Source organism: Lagopus muta, chromosome 21 (assembly GCF_023343835.1).
Source record: "Lagopus muta isolate bLagMut1 chromosome 21, bLagMut1 primary, whole genome shotgun sequence".
In the NCBI taxonomy this organism is placed as follows: domain Eukaryota; kingdom Metazoa; phylum Chordata; class Aves; order Galliformes; family Phasianidae; genus Lagopus; species Lagopus muta.
In genome coordinates this window covers 219,703-237,380 of record NC_064453.1, presented here as the reverse complement: position 1 = coordinate 237,380, position 17,678 = coordinate 219,703, and the positions used below count along the sequence as shown (strand labels likewise).

Sequence of the window (17,678 nt, the reverse complement as noted above, 5' to 3'; positions counted from 1 at the left end):
TAAATGTACAACTTAGTTCTTTTTTAACAGGTGAGAAATTTAAGTCAGGAAATCTACTTCCCTTTTTTTCTGTAAGACAGTACCTAGTGTGGTATGGATGACTTTGGAAATGGTGAAGGTTTTTAACTGTGATAGGCTATATAATACTTTACTGCCAGGCAAAGATCATACACACTAAGCTATTAGTGAGGAGGAGTCAGAATTAATTTGTGCAATGTGAGTTACTGAATGCTTTGACAGTAGTGCTAAGTGGAAGCTGAACTCAGCATTTGTTGCATGTTAAGCATTTTCCTTCTTGATTTTCCCAGTAACTGCGAAGCTAAAATGCAAAATTGCATAAAGTATTCAATGAAGCAAAAAACAAAATGTATCATAAATAAGTATATTATAACTTTATTAAACTCAAGACATGACAATATTCAAAATACAAAGTGAATTCTTCTTTATTCAATACTGTACATGATGCAGAAATATCAGTGCATTTCTATAGCATGTATTTCACCTTCATTTAGTTTGTACTAAAACAAAAAGTAAGCTTTAAAATAGCTCAAACATCTCATTCAGCAGTTCAAATTGTAAACAGCTCGTCTGTTTCTGTTAGGAGGAACACATTCATCTTTTGTACCTCCGTTAAAGAGCACCCTTTCTTCTGTGCTTATCTGCAAGAGGATAAATGTAATCATGAGAAACTGCGAATGCACAAACGTGGCAACTCAGTGAACTTTACCAGAACACAGAAGCAGAACAAGGAAAAATTAAACAGCAAGAAACAGTGTCAGAAGCAGAGACAGACAGGAGTGACACTGTTCGTAAGTGGAATCATATTTTTTTCCCCATATTCTCCTCCTCTTCTAAAATACTGAGTAGAAACCAGAACACAAGACCAGCTTGTGTTATGTTTAATACACCCGATTTCAGATGCAAGATGAGCACGTAGTTGTTGTGGCCTACTTACAGCAATCATATACTTGCTCATATCCTCTGCCACTTTTCTGACACTTTTATACCTTTCTAGGATCCAGCAGAAAAACAGCAGCAGCAGCAGAAGCTTAGCAGTATCTGGTCCATATCTGTCTCTCATAGGAAGAACTGCAAAATTGAGCCAAGTGTCCAGGAACTAAAAGAATCCACAAAGCCTATCTCAGTTCCACGCTGCTTCACTTTGAAAGTAAGTCTACTGGTTACCAATTAAGTTGTAAGATGGATTCAATATTCTAAAGATATTTTCAGTATGCTCAACAGGCCTGAAAGTTATCAGTTATCTATGTGATGTTGCAGTCACCCTCTTACCAGGTTGGCATATCATAGTGAAAGAGAATAGAATCTCTTCTTGGCAGAGTTACTGTGCAAAAGAAACTTTAGAAATGCCTGATACAAAAACTGTACTGCATTATCTGCTCTGTTGTCAGGTTTGTAAGGAACTCATAAGCAAAGTTAGATTTTTTTTTTTTTAGGCTTATTTTGATAACATGATACACTTATCTAAGGTAGCATATAACTGGCCAACTGCAACTACCATCTCTGTATGTTTCTGTGCAATCTTTGTCAGTTTTCAGGTATATGTACCAAGACAAAACACAGTCTAAGAAACATACCAGAGAGATGCAGCCTAAGAGTACTTTACCATCCACTACCTAGTTCTCAAAGGACAAACCAGTCCTACTTTATTTGAGAACCTTAAGATGTTTTTAACATGGTAAAATTTAGCTCCATCCATCCTCAACAACCCAGGTGAGCTGTGCTCCCAGAGACTACGGAGAAACCACGTAAGACAGATGCTTTCGTTTCAGATGACCAGCTATGTCCATTCTAGGTTTTGAGTCCAGTCTTGTTGGGACTGAAGTGGCCATGCAGTCACCAGACCAGGACTGAGCCTCTGTATTAGAACTAGTTTCTTCTGCCTCTCTGAAGAATTTCTCATACTTGTCCAGATAGGGAGGCCTTTCAGGCAGCAGATAGTAGTGTGTCGAACTGGCCTTCTTTCCATTTTCAATAATTGGAAGAATGCAAGGGACCCTGTTGGAAGACCCTTCACTATTTTGTCTTTGTAGAGCTTTGTTGCTGACATATTTAGGATCAGGTGCAAAACTTTGGGTGGGGGGCATAACCCCATTGAGGTACGATGGCAGGCTTTTAGGACTTGGAGTACGGGAATTGCTACGAGACAAAGGTTCTCTAGGGGGAACTTTGGGAGGCCTGTCTTCATCACTGTATGCGCTGGAAGCAACTTCTGCTGACCACCTTCTGTAATCTGGTTTGAGAGCCCTTGGAGGGATGGGAACCCTTGGGGGGATCTCTGGTTTATCTTCATCAGAGTTTGGAGAAGACCTGTTTAAGTGTCCAGATAGTCTCGCTACCGGTTTGTTAAGAGAGCCAGCTGGTCCTGAGTGGGACCTTCGCAAACGTCGATGCAGCTGCTGTGGAGGAGGGCAGACACTGGATATGCATTCATTTAGGCTCTGTGCAGGGTTGGCATCTTCTGGTTTTGGTCCTGTTGGAGCATCAAAATATGCATAGTTGATTTGTCCACAACCTCTAAAGCTCCGCCGACTCGAACCACTGGATTTAAACGGAGGAAGTCCATAATCTTCTAACAAGAAGTCTGTATCTGAGCTAGTCAGGAATTCCACTTCTCTGTCAACCTCGTCTGGAGTAATATCCTCAGGGACAGGCAGAGGGGGCAGTGGCCTGGAGCTACGATCATGGGAGGATGCAGACAGAAATTGAATTGGCCCATTCTTAATTGGCATATGAGGAGGTGTTTCTTCAGAAACACAGCCTGTGGTTAATGACAGTTTACTAAAGCCAGGAATGAGCTGGTCTTCATATCTTGAAATTGGCTGTTCATTTTTGGGACTTACAGGAGCTGGACTAGATTTCTGAGATGGGACTTGGATGCAGCTTTCAGCAGTGCCGTGGTCATTTGTGAAAACGCAGTTGGAGGAGTGCCCTAGAAAGGTGAGAAAGTCTTAGAAACTTTTCTAAGCGACATTTTGCCACTGCATATTTAACTGTTTAAATCCTTCTCATGCAACAAGTAAGTAATTCCTGGTTAACAGTGCCAGAAACAAGCATTAGTTACAGTACAGGTCTCTTTTGGTCTGACAGTTACGTGCTTAGGAGATCAGCTGATTACCATGTCTGAGGCCACTCTCCAGTTAAATGAGGTAATTAAGAGACCTTGTGCACAAACATTAAAATTGAGCTGCAGCTGAAAAGATCCCAAAAGACAGACCAAATGGGATTTTACTAATTTTTTTTTAACTATTAAATCAGGATTGTAATGGAATCTCAGAGGCTTGTAAAAATAAGGGAAAGTGTGGTGTTCTTAATCACACTCTTAGGAATGTTTAATAGTAGTATTTTCTTGAAATGTCTGCATTCTGTCACCAGAGGGCAGCCTCACATCCAAATTAAGAAAGCATTCAGCATCTTACCCAAGGCACATCCATGACACCACCTAAAGATGTGTGTCAGTCCTTATACTTACCAATGGGTGGTAAACGATGCTCTGCTGGTGGATTCAAGTTATATGCCACTGCTATGGGATCCACGTTAAAGAAAGTACTGAAAAAGGAATCACAAGTCTTCAATGTAAATAAGCCATAGGCTGGTATCAGTAGAAATATTCTTAATACTTCTTTCGTATACATGACAGTTCAATAGATCAAGTATTACACTCACTTCTCAAATCCATTGTGGCTACCCCAGCAGGTTTTCAGACCCCCCATGCCTTGACTAGCATGAAGAAATCCAGTTTTCAGTGGGACTCTCATTTCCTGAGCAGCAACTCCTGCAGTTGACATTGTGTATGGTTCTGTGATGTCTCCCAATTCTAGAAACTCACAGGGGGTGACAGGCTTCTTGCAGTTTGCATTCCCTGCCAAATAAAGAAAGGGATATAAATATCAGAAATGCAAGTATGAGTTGACTCTGATCTGAACTTTTAGGGCCTCAAGGAACTAAATCTCTCCGTAAAAAGGCTGTTTCTGCGCCTGCCAGTAGGAAAACTTTACAAAATGCGTTACTTTGTCAAGATTTTCAGCTACCAACCTATTGATATATGCAAACCAGTCATCAGCAAACTCAATTTACTATTTCAGTCAGAATTCCAAAACTTCTTTTATAGAAAGCAGTGATGATTATAAACAAACTTAAGCATCACTGTGCTTTAAAATAGATACAATTCTCGAGCTATTTACAACCAGAAACTCAGTGTCTTGAAATCATCTCCACTTAAATTGAAATACAACAGGGCAGGTTATTTCAGACAAGGGGCAGTTTATTTCAAACAAGTGAGGGCCAACTACATCAATGCACTACACACACCATGAAAACCCCTTCATAGTATGGCAGTGCAAGAAAACAGTGCAGAAATAGGTAGAAGCTTATAATGACGGTACATCTGTTCAAACATAAACCAGCTGTTCTATGCAGACGTGTCATCTTTTTCCTTTCAGGGAAAAGATTCATTACACCTACCTGTGACGGCTGGCCAACCTTTAAGCAGGATTAATTTGTAATCCAATGCCAACATTGGCCTTTCAGAAACAACTGTTTGACAAAGAAGTTTGTCATCCTTTTCCAAACATTGAATTGAGCCCAGTATTGATCTTCCAAGCAAATAATATCCGAAGTGTAGTTTCTCACTGCATATATGCTTATGATTTGGAATACTTAATGACATTCTCCTTAAGAGCATGAAGGCTTTCTTAATCATGACTGCCAGTGATCGCGCTTCTGTCAACAGCAGCGGTTTTTATGTCCTAGCTGACAGCGGAGAGTTTTAACCAGCGACTTCAGAATCCATGACAGGAGATTGGCTTTAATGGAAGTGAACAAGGCCTCAGCCAGCATCGTGGTAAGGTCTTGGTTGCACTGATTTTAGTGAAGAGCCTGTTTTTCCTTTCCAAGCAACCTCCTTAAAACCTAACTTAAGCCAGGTAACCTTTGTGCAATGCAGTGAAGTCAGACCCTTCCCAGTAATGGATTTGCACATTTTCTAAGTAAAAATAAACACGCTGTTTCAGAAAGTAATGATGTAGCTATGCTTAGCAAAATTAGTTCAAGAATCCCCAGTAGTTCTGTAACAGCAGCTTCTTCCTTATTGTTCTGCAAGTGCAAGCAAAACCATTTTCAGGGAAGGGGGAAACTGGAGAAATCTGTCCATGTTGTAGACTCTTGAAGCACAGTACAAACTGTACCAATTCTAAAATTACATTTGTCTATCATTAACACGACTCGCAAACAAAACACCAATCCCAGCAGCTTACACTACTCAGATTTTTTCACATCTTGCAGATCCCAGACTGATAATAACATAGGTGAATGACTATGAAGGATTTTGCCCTTCTATTCCAGTACTTTTTTTTTTTTTTTTAAGTCCAATATAAGTTGCACATGGAAATCACTGATAAAGAACACTGAATAGTCAGCAAATGATAGTGTTCTGCCTCAGTGAGCACACAAGATCTGACAAGAGCATGAGACATTGATTAGGATATTAAAAAAAAAAAGACACAGGAAGGGGGGGCGGCACTGCTGTCATTTGAGAGCACATGTAATGTGTTTGCTATGATAACACACAGCCCTTGCAGGGCCTGTTAAGAGGCCCAACCTCCATCAGATCCCACGCCAAAACTACTGCTAATAATTACTGTGTCAGCTTTGTGAACGCTGTCTAAATCTCAGCTCTCAAGACCGATAGTTGCACAATTGCTTCTCTGAAATCCCTCTGGAATGTCAAGTGCAATTTCAGAGGTGAATTTAAATATTTACATACTCTAGGAAAAGGTAGTTTTCTTTTTTTCTTTTTTCCAATAGATGCTGTTATTTTTTAAAATAAAACAGACATTTTACCGGCTGCGCCTAACAACCCCTCTCTGTGATTGCACAGAAGGTGAATCCTCACAACACTCAATGAGGAGCTGAGAATGGATGGAGTTTTGAAACTGCCCTCCATGCCTCCAGCCAGGAGTATCACAAGAGGTAAGGGACCACGTAACTGCACACTGCTTTCCTAAGTCCTGAGCTCAGAGAGTTGAAGTACAATTTTAAAACACATGTAGATTTATTTGAGCAAACTATCTGAAAGGCCAGAAGGATATCTAATGGAGGAGTTTCCATTCTAACTGCTGGCCTGATACCACGCCTTCAAAGATTGAAGGATCTACATTTACCATAAATAAGATCAGGCATTAGCTAAAGAGAGCGGACGCCACGCAGTTACGCAGCATTCTGTACCCTCGTGCCTGTTTGCTCCTCATTTGCACAACGTGTGTTACTCAGAATGGGTTTCCGGTTGCTCTGCTCATCTGCCCTACTTCCACATGGATTCTGGCACTTCGATCGCAGCTCTGAGCGCTTCTGAAACTGGTACAGTTTCAGTGCTATTCAAAAGGAACGTGGTTAGTCCAAAATAAAACTATGGCTACTAATGCTACAGTGCAGATACAAGCCGTGGCAATTCCAGAGTTTGCACTGGGAAACAACCATCACCACCCAATATATAGTTTTCACGCTGTATGGATCACTAATTACTGCAGCCACACTATGAGCATTCTTCCGCTTAGGAAGGAAGAAGCATTTTCACATACCTTAGCTCAGGACAATCACTGCTAACAAAATCTTGTTACTCCGTTCCCTGTTGACACCCCAGTCCCATTGCTACAACCTATTGGAGGCAAACTAGTTTCATAATAAGGGAAACTGGATTCTGGTTTGTACAACATCTACAAACATTTCACATGGTGGATATGGCTGTGAATGGTGGATATTTGTGAAGATTTTCCCAAATTCCTACACCAATCTTGGACAAACTTTATAAATGCAACATTGGCAAATAGCTCACGCATGGCTTGTAAGACACAAGAAAGCCTGGGAGTGAGATCTCCTTAACACTTCTGGGAGGGGAAAAAATATGTGGCTACCTTAAATTGACAACTTATTTTTGCTCACCTTGCCACCACGTATCTGTAATGAATCTCAAAAGCAATTCACAGGAGGAGGGGCACATTTTTGCACTGCAAGTCATCCACTCTAGCTAGCTGTTCCTTATTTGACAATGTGATGTAATTTCCTTTCCCCCATCCTCTGACTTTCTATTTAGCACAAACACCTGAGATAGAACCACTCCTGATATTCAAGTGTTTTGGACTTCCACTAGGACTTAACCTAAACTACCTTATTACATTTACTGCAATACTTAAACAGACCCAAACCAAAAACCAACCCAAAACAAAAACCCAAAATCCCCTCAGTAATCTTTGTTCTATCATGGTCACATCATCTCTTAAGTGCTTTTGTCTTTCCTGCAACCAGATAACTGCCACTGAGCAACAACAGTCTCAAGAGAAGGTTGCTTTAAATTTATCGCCAACCAGAAATGGACCATTCTGCTGTACAACATCACAGATGATGCCCACTTAGTTCGGACAGAAAACCGCCGCTCACATCATGCCAAGCCGCAAACACAACATATTCCACAACTCTGACACAGAAGGTGATGGACAGAAAGGAAATCACCCGACCAGAATGGATCAGGATTCTAACAGTCATTTCTGCAGGGTTACACTGAAGCAGCTCATCAGGGAGTTGGGTTCAAGAAAAGCCTTGGCTGCCATTTCACGGTCCTATACAGCAAACTGGGAGGATCTTGCAAGGCACCAGCAGAAAGCTAATAATTAAACAGCAAGACAATAGCCTTGCCTCTGCTTGTCAAGTTTGAGATGTGTGTTTAAGGTACAGTTCTTCACCCTCCTGACAATGTTAACGTGAAAACGGCCGGCTTACGTTCAGGAAACAATTCCCGACCATCAGCACAGCATCAGCCACACTGCGATACGTTTTAACATGCTGAGAAGGGGAGCTGCTCTCCTCTCCGTGCACAGCTGAGCGACGGGGCTTTGTCAAGAAGCCCCCTGGAAAAGCAGGCCTTCGTGCAGTGACTGAATGAACCTCCCGTGCGGCTCAATATCCGCGGGGAGAAAACAAACCTGGGCACAAAGCGACGTGGGAGAGCGGAGCAGTCCGAGCCGGAGCATACGAAGAGGATGGCTGTAAAAGGGCGCAGCGACAGCTCCCGAACATCCCAGACGAGCGCTGCCGGAACGGAGGAAGCAGAACGCGCCGCTCCGCCCGCCCGCCCCTCCTGCGCCGCCACCTCGCCCCGCACCCCCAGGGTGGGCCGCACCGCCGGGACAGCAGCTCCGAACTGGTGCTCTGCCGCTACAGCCCAACTGATCCTCGCCGTCTCCCGAGGAGCGCCCACCCGCCCCAGCTCCTATTCCGCTCTCCCTATCGGCGGAGCGGCTCCAGGCCGAGTCCCGGGGGTGCTGCTGCTTACCCTAATACCGCGCAGCTCCGCATGTCCTTGCGCGGCCGCCAACGCGACGCGCATGCGCTGAACCGCAGCAGCACCCGGCAGTGCTGCGCCGCGCGCCGCCCGCCGCCCTTATAGCGGGAGGAGGGGCCGTACGGAGCGCCGCCCCGCGCGCCGCGCCCCCTCTCTCCCCGCGCTGCGCGTGCGTCAGAAAAAGCCTTTAAAGCGGCGATGGCCGCACGCGTGCCTGAAGCGGTCGCGGCTCCCGAGCGGCGCTGTGGGGTACGGCCGGGAAGTGCCAGCAGCGCGAGAACTGGCCCCGGTGCGCCGGCCCCCACCTTTACGCCAAAGGGCCCACCGGCTCCGGCGGAACGGAAGTGGCGCTCAGTAGGCGGGCCTCAGCTGGGGGGAGGCGGAAGTGGGCTGGGCCACCTTGGACTTCCGCCGGCACTTCCGGTATGCGTTTCCGGTCTGCTGCAGTCGGGGAGGGGAAGCTACACGCCCCCCGTAGGCGGTGGCAGCGCGGGAAGCGCTTTGCCCCGCCCCGGAACGAGAGGCTGCCGAGCTCCCGCCTCCGCGCCGGCCGGTGAGAAGCGCTGCGGCTTTCGTGTCTGCGCTCGGCTCCCAGTCGGTGTCTGAGGCGTTCTGTATGAAAATGATAGCTGTGTGTGAGGGACGGCGAGTGCTCGCCTTGAGGCGTTTGAGGCTCGAATGCTTCATTAGCGCTAAAAGACAGCAATAACAAAAAGACGCTCCGCCCTAAAGGAAATCAAAAGACTGGCACTGTTGTAGGAATTGCTCCTGCGAGTCTCCTCTTTCCGGGGCTTTGTGTTAATTCTCATGTACCGCTGTTTACTAGTTTGAAAACTTTTCGTTAAATCTGCTTTGTGCCCTCATTGCTTTGGTGAGCAAAGGGCTCTGAAGTCCCCAACTGCCAAGGAAATGTGTACCCTGTTGTTGCAGATTGTGTGACGTCAGGTCATAGCTGAGGTTTGTGTCTCCTCCTGCACGTGTAACTTAAAGTTCTGTTACGTTTAAGTTGTCCTGTTAGCATGAATGTGCTGAGCAGTAAGGTGGCCTGGTTTTGGTTCTGGTTCTAGTGTGCTGATGCATTATTTATTGGTGGTGCAAATAACCCTTACTGCTGTTGTGACTGAATGCAGGACACGAGCCTTTTGTAAGATGGGCTGCAAAGCATTGAGGTGGCTTCAGTAGGATGAACTGCTGCAGTGGCCTCTTCTGGTGCAAACTGAGGAGTTACAGGTGCTCAGGTTTTTAACTTGTTTGTACTGGGAAACTTTGGCTCGTGGAGAGGACGTTCAAGCTTTGCCTGGAGATGATGATACCTCATAGCTTCTGTGCTCCTATCAGTGTTATTTTATCAGGTGGTTTAGCATTTGGGTGAAGTGCAAGTAATGCACTGTTGTAGTTTCACTGAACTGATAGCAAATCAAAGTCTGTCGCACAGCTGTAGTAAATTCATGCTGCTACACGAGTCAATAAATTATCTCACCCAAATTGGAAGCAGATAAATTTGATATTACTTCTCACTGTGCAAAGGGATGTTATGCAGCGTTGTGTGGTACGCAGTTTGGGGTAGAGAAAGATGTGTGGGTGTGCAAGGAAGGGCCAGGGACAGTGAGTTTGAGTAAGGTGGATCTAGATTAATAGTGCAGGCTCTCAGATTGCAGTGGCACCACTATGGGACTGTATAGTCCTCATGCTGAAATCCAGCCTTGTACACAGCCTAAATAATGGGCCCTGGATGAACTCGACTTTAAAGCAATTGGATAATGCTAAATTGCCTCTTAAGTCATCTGTACAAGCTGACATAGATAGCAAATCTTTTATGCTTCAGGCACATGGAAGTGGTTTGTGGTGCAAAGATAGTATTTAAAGTGGAAGTACAGAATGGCTTTGGTGAGTTCTCATCTGCACACCCTCATTACATCTCTGAGCACTGCAAACACCGGAAGCATTAACGTGGGCTGAAAAACTGGGCACACAGAGACTGAAGGAAAACACTCATTAAGGTTGCAGAGGAAGTGCCTTGTGTCAGATTGCTGGGAGAGGACGTTTTCTTTTTTTTTCTCCATGCTAGGGGCAATATTGCCTTAGACTGACATCAGATTGGGCTATTCTTAGGGCATGTATGTATTTTCCTTTCCTTGTTTAGACCAGATACTCCCATCATTTTCTGCCTGTGTAACTGGGCACGCAGCACAAGGTTCAGCTCAGGTTCCTGTCTACACAGATACTCTGAATCCTGTTGGAAAGGACCACTCATTCTTTAAGTTTGGAGCCAGTAAAGAAGGGCACAGGATTAGGAGAGCACTGCGAAACTTGTTTCAGTGTCAGGATTCATTGTTGTAAATGATGAACGTGTGCTTTTTTCACTGGTCAGATTTGTACGAGTGCAATTACAGCAGGCAGGTATAGGGTAGAATGAGTGAGCTGCATTTCCAGTTTAGCCAGAAGACCCACAGAAGGGAGGAAACTCATGGGTCAGTAAGGGAGGGCTAAATTAGAGGTTAGCATATGCAAGTGTCTAGACAGCAAATACAGACATACTGCAAAAGTCAGTCTGTCAGGGAGTGGAGAGTGTAGATTAAAAAGCCATTTCAAAGGCATGTTGCCTGGATGGGGTAATCATGTGCTCAGGCTTTTTCGGTACATAAGCATAAGCTAAGTGAGGGAAGAGATCAAAAAAGGACACAAAGATTGACGCAGATTCTGTAGCAGCTTAGACTGGAATGGAACTTGATAAATTAAAAATAGGTGGTTGTTCACACTTGTGTTTCCCAGAAATGGCCACAGTCCCATCTGTTTTTCACTCTCCATCCAGTAACTTTGGAATGCCTCAAAGAAATGTTACATAAATACTGCTGACGCAGGCGTGTTGTTATACAGCTCTTCCAAATCGAGTTCCTTGTTGCTTTCAGGCGCACAAACGGATCTCCAGAAAGCCTCGCTCTGCTGTGCTGGAATACCCACAGCTTGTGCTGCTTTGGTATTAATTGGATTCTTTCAGGGCAGTGTTGAGAAACTTCCAACTGCAGTTCATGGGAGGACCATTTCAAACGGAGGGGTTGACTCAAATCCCGGTCAATATTTCTCTTCCCGGAGCCACAGGGCTCTGTGCCAGCTGATGGGCTCAGCGTGTTTGTATGGCCCTTAGGTGCAGTGTTTCTATGGGAGTGCTGTGTTTTACTTTGGGGAGTTCCTGGAATGTACTCACTTGCAATGTTAGGGGGCCTGTAGCACAGCTGAAGTTTGTTTTCATCCTTCCCAAGAATTTATCCTAGTCTGTTACCTTAGTTTACTACTCTGTTTCTTTTCCAACATGCTTCTTTTTTTTTTTTATCATGGTGAGCTCACTACCTACATGTCTTTTGGGTATCCAAGGATGTAAGGGACATGTGGTGTTTCAGGCTGGCAGCAGTGGGAGGTGCCAGCTGTGGGTGCTCTGCGCACTGCAGCAGTGATTTCAGATGAAAAGCTGCAGATGGTTAGAAGCAGTACTGAGTGTATTGTTGTAGAAATGTATCGTTCAGTAATTTGGCTTCTAGACACTATAAAGCTCCTTTTATTTGTGTTTCATCTTCTGCCTCAGCAGCTCATGAGGAAGGGGACACAACAGACTGCTTTTACTCTGAGGCTGGTGTTTGTATTTGCACTACTGGTTCTTTGTTACGGACATCCCCATAAGACTGTGCTGCTGCTGCATTTGGCTGTGTTTTGTTGTCACGTCAGAAATTGGACATGATTTTAATGTCTCTTCATGAATGACAGTTACAATTTCAGGGCCTAAAGTTTACTTGGATGAGGTATGAGTTTGTGTGATTTTCTGAAGAGCTGAGCACTTGAAGATCAGGGTACCTTGAAACATTTCCAAATGAACATCTAAAGCATGGATGTCACTCATAGATACTTGTCATAGGCATGTGCACACATGTGTCTGTATAGGACAGGTCTCAGCTCTAACTGTGCACAGTAGTGCTGGCTGCAAGCAGGTGAGAAGGGCAGAAAAGCTGCTGTAATCACAGTAAATCTCAGAAAAACCTTTTTGTACGACACTTTGCCAGCTCTTCCATCTCCCGGCTTGTGGTAGTGAAGGTTGTGTGGGTTTCTGTTTGTTTGCTTTTTTCTTTTCAAACTTCATTGGTTGGATTCATTTGGGACAGAAGCTGAGCTTCCTCTTGCATCCAACGCCCACACAGACCGTATTTTGGGCTGTTGAGAAATATTGCAGAGTAAACTCTGGTGCACAGTTCGTACTTTTGAACCTTGTAGTAATTGCTGGAAGTTGCAGCTGTCATCAATACAAGTTAGCAGAAAAAGCAAGGCTGGGGATACGCTGAGTGGCAGAATGTGCTTAATTCTATTAAAATAAACTAAGTGTCTCGTTGCCAGAATTCCTACTGTTTTATTATGTTTTTAGGGGATCACTTTTGCATGATACGTAACCTATATTTTCAGTGTATTGAATCTCCTATGAAGTCTGGCCAAAAAAAAAAAAGATCAGAGCGCTGGCGTTGTTGTAAGAATAGCCATCTGCATTCAGGAGTGAGAAAGTAACTCTAGGAGGCTCTTGGTCTGTTCTCTCAACCTGTTCCTGGATCGTATGTGTTTGTTATCCCTCCATCTCCTTGTTTGCTATCCCAGTGTGCTCACAGACACAGGAAGAATCATTTTCTTTGAAGCTTAGCGACTGTGAATCCCACTCCAGGTAAACTTTAAAATTTCCAGGAAGACATAAGTACTTCTCCTTAAACATAATGAGTTTGTCGTTTTCTCCTTCTCTAATTGGCACTTTCCATTCTAATCAACCAACACCCACAAACTACACAGCCACATGATCTTTTCAGTTAATACAAATCGTCATTTCCAGTCCAATAGACTGAGTTAATTGTGCAAACCTGCAACACACCCATGAAGCACCTATCTAGTTTGTTATGCAATGATGAATCATGAAGGAAATGTGGAGTGTAATTACAGTGATGTAAAGATAGTAGAATGAAGCCAGAATCAAAGTATAAATGATAATCATCTGTATTAAATGTGTGTTTCTGTATGCTGTTTTCAGAAACTACCTACATGATAGCTTATCTGGCTGCTGCACACATGCCTGGCACATGTTTTGACAAGTTAAAAAATGACCTGCCAACCTGTAAATAAGCTGAACAAAATCTGCCATCAAAATACTTTTCTGATGAAGCAAAGGCATGTGACTCAGATTTGACACACAGGCTCTCTCCAATGCTGGTGTGATTTGTCAGTTTTCTGGAAGATTAAAAATAAGCTTCCTGAAAGTGTAAAAATCAGGCTTTTGTGAAGGGTCTGTGGTATGATTTCTAGTATTGCAGATTTTTGCCTCCTGCTTTCCTTATCCTCACACTCTAGCAGGGAAAGATGCTGTCTGTATACTGATGGGGAATGGTGGGATTTTGCAGAGGACAAATTTTACTAGTGTTAGGTTAATGATTTCTCTTAAACCCTCCTCTTATAGCTTTTGAAAATAAGCTTTACATACACAAAAACACACACACAGATCTGTGTGCTCAGTACCCTGCCAGCACGCTGTTGCGCGTTCCCCCATGCTGCTCACTGCCTATGAGATTGTTTGTCTGCTCATATGCTTGTCACCAAACACCAGTGATAACCTCTGGTAAACACATTTTTCCTTGTCCATCACAATGGTACTGTATTCCAGTTCAGCAATTGACAGCAGTTGAGCTGTGCTGTCTCCTGATGCCAGCTGGCTCTCTCCCAAGTGACAGCCTGTATTTCAATGGAAAACCTAATCCAGAAGTACGTGTAGTGAAAGTACAAATTCATGTATCTTAAAACAAACAGATAAGGCTTAAGGAAGGGTGTCTTTAAATAGTCTGTGTCCTAGTAAATTAACCATTAAAAGTGCTGCTTCAGGGCAGGGTGAGCTCACTACTCTGAAAGGCTGGAACCTCCTGTGCCACAGCACCGAATGTTGGAGGAGGAGGACCTGAAGCAGGTAGTGGCCATAAGTCATCATTTGTGACATGTCAGTAGAGCTGACTGCTAAATCCACAGCAGGCAATGGACAGGAGGCAAAGGTTTGTTTGCTCCGTTTCTGCTGAGTGCTTTCTTTGTACTTGCTAGTGGTTGGTATTAGAGGCTGAAGTTGAGTAAAACATATTATGTAAAACAAATTGTGTTTGATGTAAAACAGAATGTACAGTAATACATCAGAACACATTGCCAGGTGAGGATAAGATGCTCCTTGTGTAAACAGCCCCACCACAAGACAGTCAGGTACAAGGATATTGGCAGATGCCTCAGTGTAGTTCTTCCCTACCAGTTTGTTTATTGAGGAATTGTTCTTAGTGCCCTTCAACACATGCTTTGAAATTGCTGTGGGCAGTAAGATAAACTAAACCCAGCCTAGAGAAATTGCTTTAAGCTTTAGGTTTTCCTCCGGCAGGTGTGACTCGCCAAAGTTGCCACCTGTATCCATCTGAGCAATTGATCTGCAGTTCATCAGTGCCTGGTAGCTGGCCTTTGTACCCTACGTGACAACTCCCAAGTGCCTGTGATTCTCCAGAGGCTTTCTGCTGTATGGAATCTTCAGAACACACCTTGCTTTTTCAGAAATTGAGGTGCCTGAGACTATTAAGTGCCATAGAAGGTACGCTAAATATATTTAATCTTGAAACTTTAATTTATGGTTTCTGGTAAATTATCTCTAGTGTCCCACCGCTATGCATACTTGAGAGAAGCTAGAGCAGCTTGCTTTTACACCGGGTTGTAGTAGCTGATGTTTGTTTTGTAAAGAAGGTGTCAGCAGTGTTACTTGACAAACAAGTGGATGGGGAGACGTGTCATGAGAGTCATTACTTTTTGGTGTCAAAGTGAAAGGATTGGCTTGATGATTTGTCCTGATAGCTGAGTGACTCAAAGTCATTTGATGTATGATCCAAGTGCTGGAGTTGGGCTTAAGGTAGCTGGGATATCCCAGTCTGTAATATCTTTGCTTATAAGGATGAATTCTTTTCTCCCCTTGGGTGGGGGTGTGGAAGCGGTCTGTCAGCGTTTGCCATCAGTTACTATAAATTCACTTGGAATTCCTTCAGGGAAGACTTGCACAGCGGGACTGCATCTCTCATTTGCCTGAAGTTCTTTGGAAATTGGCACGTGCCACAGGAGTTGTGATAGTGTTGCCTCATAGTGGAAGCTGTGCCTTACTCTGTCAGGTAGTCTCCAGGGCAGGATCTCGAAGCAAACTATTTGCCAGTTCAGGACATCTTTCTGCGACATTCCGTAGAATGCTGCAGAAGAGGGGGAGGATGAGATTCCAGTGTGCTTTTGGATGCAGAATGTGAAAGTCTTGGGCCTTGAAGAAATTCAAGCAGAAGAGGTGGCATGGGATCTTTGCAGGAATGCACAGGCATTCTTAGGTCGAGGCCCTGGAGAAAGAGGTCGGACGAGGGACCTCCTGAGGCCCCCACCACTCTAATCTGTCATATGATCCAATTCATATTAATAGCAGGAAAACAGAAAGCTTTAAGTGTGTCTTTGCCCAGCTTGCTTGAATTTACTTTATCTGCATGACCCTGTGCATTGCTTACTTCAGCAATTCTTAAAATGAGCATAGCAATTAACTTTTGAAAACTTCCCTTCCATAAATGAATGATAAACTGATGAACTAAATGTATTAATGTCTGGATTTTTTGTTTTAAATGGTGCATAAAGCCATCTTAAAATTTCAGAAGAAGTCATTTCTCAATAAGAACCTCTGGGGTGGTTGCTGCTAAAGACAAAGAATTTTCCAACTGCCGGTCCCAGCTGTTGTTATCGTCCTATTAATTTGTTGGAAAAAATAGTGCACTTTTTGTATACAGAGCTAGCTATGGCTACAGAAACCTTTGTAAACATATCAAATTATGATGCAGTTGCAGGATTGCCTGAAAGTATGCCTGTGCAAGGAACTGGGATTATATGCAACGGGGAATCCTAAGGATTTTTATTTAGGCAAAAAAAGGAGGGGAAAAAAAAAAGGCACTGCTGACTTGACCGCTGCTTGAGTTGAGGCAGGAGAGGTGGGACAGGACAGCCAGTTGGCCAAAGGTGAGGGTGTTGCTGAAGCCCTAGCTGAGAAGTGCTGGAGGCACCTGGCACAGAAGGCTCTGGCCCTGGGGGTGGTGGGGAGGCTGAGTGCCCGCCTGACGCGGCCCAGTGGCTGACTCACAGTTTGGCAGGCGTTGCACTGATGGCAGCTGCTGCTTAGCATTGCATTAGGAGTGCTCAACTGGCAAGAGACATGAAAAGCTGTATGTGAAGCATTCTTTGTTGCTAAGATGCTGGTTCCGGTAACCTGGAAGGGAAAAGGTTAAGTGTAGGTGCTGCACACAGTGTCACAGTTACAGCCTTCCCTGGGCCTCTGGCCAGCAAAGCCAGTATTTCAGGTTGGATAGGATTTAGGAGAGGCTAGCCTTCCTCTTCCATGTGTGAGATCTGGCTGCTCACAAGAAACTGAACTGGAAAACCAATGAGAGAAGAGCTGAGGCTGTGTCACCTTTAGTGATGCTTTTCTTTAGAAATGGGGAAGATGCAGTTGTGCTTCATCTGTGTATAACTGAGTGAGGAAATGAAGGCATTCGTTCTTCTAGGCTGCTGTGGCCTTGGCAGAGGTGGGCTCTATGGGTGATTGCTTAATGTGCAGTGGGTGTCATTGGCCTCAAAGTAACAGGGAATTGCACATGGGAAACTTGATAACCAGATCAGCTCTTGCTCTGTAAGAAAAGTTCCTATTTGCATGTAGGATTAATATTTAACTTACATTATTGCTTTAGGGAAGCTGGTACTGACAACTCACTTAGAGAAGATGGAATTAGGTGGATCCTTTTCTTCTGGTCCAGAGTCTACTTATTGCCACCAGTGATGGAAAGGTTACCTTTTTCAGTGCTTATTTGATGTCTGACACTTTGAACATGGAGGAGGGTCAGGTGAGGGGTTAAGAAAAGGTTCTGCACCAAAACAGGCTGCCCAGGGCAGTGCGCACAGCCCCAAGCTGGTAGACCTCAGGGAGCTTTTGGACAATGCTTTCTGAAACGTGCTTTGAATTTTGGGTGGTCCCGCATGGACCCCGAGTTGGACACGATGATCCTTAAGGGTCCATCCAGCTTGGGGTGTTTTGCGATTCTGTGAAGTAATAAAGCACTTTCCACAGCTCCAGCCTCCACTTGACTAACCCGGTTGTTTCTTAAAAGTCTGAACCAAAAAAGTATGTGTAAACTTCCTTTGTTAATCAGAGGAGAATGAAAAGCACATTGCCACTGATTCTTCTGCATGGAATGCTGAGAGAGGAAACTGGAATCTCTAC

At 44.2% G+C, this 17,678-nt stretch overlaps 2 protein-coding genes across 10 annotated transcripts in view; one reads left to right on the top strand and one right to left on the bottom strand.

Moving 5' to 3' along the window:
* Positions 1 to 368: 368 nt before the first annotated feature.
* ERRFI1 (ERBB receptor feedback inhibitor 1) lies at positions 369 to 8,727 on the bottom strand. Of its 3 annotated transcripts, none has more exons than XM_048967461.1 (4): positions 8,659 to 8,727; positions 3,685 to 3,880; positions 3,491 to 3,567; positions 369 to 2,950 (listed from the first exon to the last, which is right to left on the bottom strand). In XM_048967461.1, exons 2-4 carry the CDS (start codon positions 3,804 to 3,806, stop codon positions 1,752 to 1,754), a joined length of 1,398 nt encoding a protein of 465 aa, XP_048823418.1. In that variant the 5' UTR covers positions 3,807 to 3,880; positions 8,659 to 8,727; the 3' UTR covers positions 369 to 1,751. The 3 variants fall into 3 exon arrangements, with proteins under 3 accessions (XP_048823418.1, XP_048823417.1, XP_048823416.1); XM_048967460.1 differs by lacking the exon at positions 8,659 to 8,727 and adding an exon at positions 8,345 to 8,651; XM_048967459.1 differs by lacking the exon at positions 8,659 to 8,727 and adding an exon at positions 7,995 to 8,296.
* The window catches only part of SLC45A1 (solute carrier family 45 member 1), a 33,906-nt gene continuing 24,901 nt past the window's right edge, over positions 8,674 to 17,678 (top strand). For 2 of the 7 annotated variants that reach the window (XM_048967449.1, XM_048967443.1), the window contains exon 1: positions 8,946 to 14,984. The gene's annotated coding sequence lies outside the window, so the exon portion shown is untranslated. The other 5 variants (XM_048967452.1, XM_048967446.1, XM_048967445.1 and 2 more) reach the window with 5 other exon arrangements.

Excerpts from the sequence above, each read along its gene's own strand:
- ERRFI1 (XM_048967459.1), bottom strand. The coding sequence starts at position 8,088 with ATGTTCGGGAGCTGTCGCTGCGCCCTTTTACAGCCATCCTCTTCGTAT. Across the intron at positions 3,881-7,994 it reads CCACGTCGCTTTGTGCCCAG|GGAATGCAAACTGCAAGAAG; the intron begins GTTTGTTTTCTC and ends TTTATTTGGCAG. Across the intron at positions 2,951-3,490 it reads GCATCGTTTACCACCCATTG|GGCACTCCTCCAACTGCGTT; the intron begins GTAAGTATAAGG and ends TCACCTTTCTAG.